Here is a 5,167-nt window from a genome sequence, read left to right on the forward strand (position 1 = left end):
AAACTTTTTTTAGTCTCATGACATAACCAAACTTTCTTGGATATCACTATCTTCTCTTCGTCTTCGTCTTCGTCTTCGTCTTCGTCTTCGTCTTCTTCTTATTTATTTATAATTAATCATTTTCTCCACCCAACAGAAACACAACCAACCACGTACAACAAGGCCCTGTTTTCTCAAACTTTGCTCCTTGTTGCCCGGTCTTTCTTACCATCATTACAAAAACTGTTTTGTTGCTGAAAATTAATCCATTCCATATCTTCTTCCACACGTATCTTTCTTTGTGTTAATCAATTGCAATTTTATGCTGACCTTTTTGAATCAGTCCATGTCTACAAGTTCATAGTTAGGTTCCCTATACATTTTCCCTACAATTATACTCTGCTGCTTATCATTACACTCTACTGTGGATCCCTTTTTTTTTTGGGGCAAACAATCTTCAATTCTTTTACCAAACATATTATGTATATATGTATATATGTCCTTAATGATTTTGGTGATAAATTTTTCAATTTATGTATAAGTTTTGAAATGATATCATTTAATGCAAATAAGACAGTCGACTGTATATTAAAAGAATCAATAAATTTAAAAGTTAAATGAATGATAATTAAGTGAAAAAAGAGGTTTACCGGCTTAGAATGTTTCACGTTGAATAATTGCAGTTAGAAGAGTTTTTAATTTTGACCATTCATCTAAAAGCTGTTTAAATGAAATCAAATTTTTTTTTTCTTTTTCTATTATACTAAAAGATAAGAATCAATTAAAAGAAAATAGTCAATGAAAACATTTATTATTATTATTATTATTATTTTTTTTTTAATGGTAATGAAGTCATCTTTAAGTTTCAACATAAAATAGGACTTGGTAGACCAAACTATATAACTAAGATTTGCAGGGAAAGAGTACGGTCGGTGCAATATATTATTTGCATTAACAAAGTATAACTACGTCAGCTACTTTTGCTTTTGTTATAGGCTCGAGATAAGAGCAAAGCACCCAATTAAGCAATTTTTTCTGATGTATATATATACACTGATTGATGTATCATGCATATGAGTGATTTGCTCTCATATGTGTGATTTGCTGTCGTGTTATTTATTAATTCACAGCCACTATTTTTACTTATATGTTTGTTGTATAAATGATGAGAAATGATAACTAACTTGCTTTCTATTGCTTAAAAAAAAATATATATATATATATATATATATATATATATTTATATATATATATTTATACTTTCTTTGATAGATTACAAAGCTACCCCAAATATAATAAGGTATATGTAAGCCAAGCAATTAAAGTTGTTATTTTCTACGTCTAATCATACCGCTGAAGATAAATTGATTTTTAATCCTATTTATTTTCGATGGAAACATAGAAAAAAAAAAGTCTTAGTCTACCTTTTTGGTTTAGATTATTTTTAACAGGTTTTGTTATAACAGGTTTGGTTCATAACAATGTAAAAAAACATAATGAGTACTAGACCATGTGCAGCGTACATGACCAGAAATCATCCTCATTCCAATTTCCATTTATCTTTTTATGCGAAAGGAAGCACTAGTTGGAGTCAGTCAACTCGCAAACATAGCTATCGACCTAAGACTCAGAGCTAAATAAATAACCCCTCGCCCTCTTCACACCACATAAATTGCTGTTCTCCAATTTTAATTCACCTCCTTTCTCATCTATTCTCTGCCAAACAACGTACACTCACTCGCTCACTCACTTACTTACTGTGTCTCGGCAAAACAAGAGCCACTCTTGCACAAAGCAAGAGCAAAAAGCTAAATTAGGAATTCAGTACATCACGGTGATGACGATGATAGGTGGTTCCGTGTGGACTTTGATGACCAGCTGGTTCACTCCTACTTCTCTGTTCCTTTTTGTCAACCTCGTCATCCTAATCATCCTCCTCACCTCCCGCAAAACGCCAGTGGAGCCACACCATCATCATCAGCAGCAGCAGCAGCATCAACTCGCCCGAGTCCCCTCGCTTTTGGACCGAGTCAGGTCCTTCAACTTGTCCCCTTACAAATTCGAATTCGACCAACCCTCGACCACTCATCACTTCAACCAACACGTCACAACAACAACAACAACAACGGAATCCCCCGCCGGTGGGCATGAACAACACCTGTATCCGGATAATCAGGCCCCGCTTGCCCGCACTCCTTCTCTCCTCGACCGCCTTAAGTCCATCAACTTGACCTCTCTCTACAGATCATCGGAACACGAACATCCCAACCCACAAACCGAAATTCTTGATTCTCCAGAGAGACCCGACCACGAAACGGTGCTCATGAAGCCCCAGCCCAACCAAAGTTCGGAGTCGGACCATGACCATTTGGTCAGGAGGAGCAAATCGGACTCGGGTAGCGGGGACACGACCAGTGGCCAGCCGGAGAAGATGAAGAAGTCTGCCAGCGAGAGAGAGGGCTTGGGAAGATTAATCAAAGAGGACGAGATCTTGGAGCGTCCTGTTCCAGCTACAACGAGGGTGGAGAAGTGGAGCGATCAAAGCAGAGTGAGCGAAACGAGGTCGTCTGGGGACGAGGAAGGGGTGGATGCAAAAGCCGCCGACTTTATCAACAGGTTTAAGCAGCAGTTGAGGTTGCAGAGGCTGGACTCTCTCAAGCGTTTCTCAGAGATGCTCAAGGGAAAGCAGTGTTAGTTAAGAGAGCTTTCTTTTCGGTGTTGTTTTTATTATTATTATTGTTTTTAATCGGAAAGTTGGTGAGGAGGTTAAACTAAACTAGTTTCAGAGAGCTAGAGCTAGAGCTAGGGAGTATCAGCATCATCATCTGCATTGGTATTTTGGGAAATTTGGTTGTTGAGATTGGCTGTGACTGGTGATTACGGGAGGAGGTTGGTGTTACTGTTCTGTCAGCGGTCTGTCCACTGATTTACATCATTGTAGAATAGGATCTTGAGAAGCGGTGAAGGAAAGGCTACAATGACCACAATGGCCTTTGCTATTTCCTTGAGAGTTTTTGATCAACTGGATGGTTATCCAGTCCTTGTCGCTGCTTTGGATTCTTTTGGTCGTTTCAACATTTTCCACAAGTCTCTGTGTGTGTGTGGCCTGTTCCTGATTTGATTTTGGCCTGCTCCTGACTTGATTTTTCTTTTTCTTCCCTGTGTGTCTATTTAGTTCTACTGCATTGAGCTAGCTAAACTTGGTTCCATCTCTTATTATTAATATTTACCTTTCATTTGCAATTTCTGAAAACCGGAGGGCAAAAAAGACAAAATAATTACTTTATATGACAATGATTACGGAAGGACAAAGGATGAAATTCTCGCATCTCCTTACAAAGAGACCAATCAAAAGTTTTTAAAAGAGCTCGCGATTTATATAAAATTTTATTTACAACCGTATAATTGTTCTTTTTAAATATGAAACAAAAATTTAGTACACATGTAGGCTTTTAAGATGGTTTATTTTTCTTTGGCTTTTTAGTCAACAAGAATGAAGGTCAATGGGAAAGCCAAGATCGGAAATTGAATGTATATGAATTTATAGAAGTTATAATTAAAAAAATAATAATAATATAACCTTTTTTTGGAAAAAAAAAATCAGTATACTAAAATTTGAAAGAAATAAAAACCAAAAACAATAAATGAGCAAAAAAAAGAAAAATGTAAGGAAGCAATTTAAATTACTGGCGATTATAGCGTGGCGAATTAAAGCATTAAAAACAGAAAACATGGGAGGGTTGAGGAAAGCTAAAAAATCGGACATCGTGTGGATGAAAGCAAAAAGAGAGACAAAAAGTAAGACTGGTGTTTTTTTTCTTTTGAAATTTCCCAAATGTAGAGCTGTATTGTCAATTCTCAAATGCCTCGTGATTTATGAGTTATGAGAGAGAAAGTTATAGACAGTGTTGAAGCCAGGACAAAGGTATATGGACCCGGACAACAAGATTAGGGGCGAAATTTTTATGAGTTATGAGAAAGTTATAGACAGTGTTGAAGGCAGGACAAAAGTATATGGACCCGGACAACAAGATTAGGGGCGAAATTTTTATGAGTTATGAGAAAGTTATAGACAGTGTTGAAGGCAGGACAAAAGTATATGGACCCGGACAACAAGATTAGGGGCGAAATTTTTATGAGTTATGAGAAAGTTATAGACAGTGTTGAAGCCAGGACAAAAGTATATGGACCCCGGACAACAAGATTAGGGGCGAAATTTTTATTTTAGACTCACTCACTTTCTTTTGTATATCCAGCAGCTGGGCACCAAATTATTAACAAAAGCAGAAGTAATTGCTTAATAATTTCTTTTTTTGTGAATATATTAGTGGCTTTAATACGTTTTTCTTAAACGGTGAAAACAATATTAAGCATTCCCTACGCATGTTCTTTCAATATATGACTGTGAGTCTGTGATATAGTTTGGTATAAATTAAGGAATTTATAGTTTGATTAGAAGAATGAAATAAATTATAATATTTGGGTTTAATATTCTCTGCCTATCCACACACAACCAAAAAAAAAAAAAAAAAAAAAAAAAAGAATAATCTCAGTGCTTCTATCCTAATTAAGTTGAATATTAGACAAACTACAGCCTACTAGGTCGTTAATTTGCTCTGTTGTTGAAGTTTGCTTTATTAAATTTTTATTTGCTCTCTTACTTAGCTTTTCGTAATTTTAAGAGCTATAATATAATAACTTTTTTAAATATAAATATTGCAAGTTAAGTTCAAAATTAATTACATATAATATGTATAAGTGGTGTAAATGATATTAATCCAAATATATGAATAGGACACTTGATGAGAAAGATAATATAAATTTATATATTTATTTTTATATTAGAAACAAGACTAATTATATTTTTTTAACTAGAAAAGTCAACTTATATTTAGGCTAAAATTGAAAGGAAGCAACTCATATTAACTAACATATATGTGATTTTTTGATTCCACAGATTGGATGTTTTAGCAAGTGGTGCCACAACTCACAATGTTGTTATTTTTGTTGAATCTTAATTCTGTATGTCTCAAGTCATTTTTCTTTCATTTTTTTTTTCTTATTTAATAGACGTTTATTTATCAAATATTTTATACTATAATTTTGTTTATTTATCAAATAAAGGATGTTTCTTTAGGATGTATTTTTTTTGAAAAAAATAAAAATAGAAATTCGAGATTGAAAATTA

The 5,167-nt window shown here is 34.4% G+C and overlaps 1 protein-coding gene across 1 annotated transcript; it reads left to right on the plus strand.

Annotated features, from left to right (window-relative positions):
- Positions 1-1,490: 1,490 nt before the first annotated feature.
- On the plus strand, positions 1,491-3,222 carry LOC107423948 (pathogen-associated molecular patterns-induced protein A70). The gene has a single exon (XM_025076913.3). It carries the CDS (start codon positions 1,817-1,819, stop codon positions 2,672-2,674), a length of 858 nt encoding a protein of 285 aa, XP_024932681.2. The 5' UTR covers positions 1,491-1,816; the 3' UTR covers positions 2,675-3,222.
- The last annotated feature ends 1,945 nt before the right edge of the window (positions 3,223-5,167 follow it).

Source organism: Ziziphus jujuba, chromosome 7, assembly GCF_031755915.1.
Source record: "Ziziphus jujuba cultivar Dongzao chromosome 7, ASM3175591v1".
In the NCBI taxonomy this organism is placed as follows: domain Eukaryota; kingdom Viridiplantae; phylum Streptophyta; class Magnoliopsida; order Rosales; family Rhamnaceae; genus Ziziphus; species Ziziphus jujuba.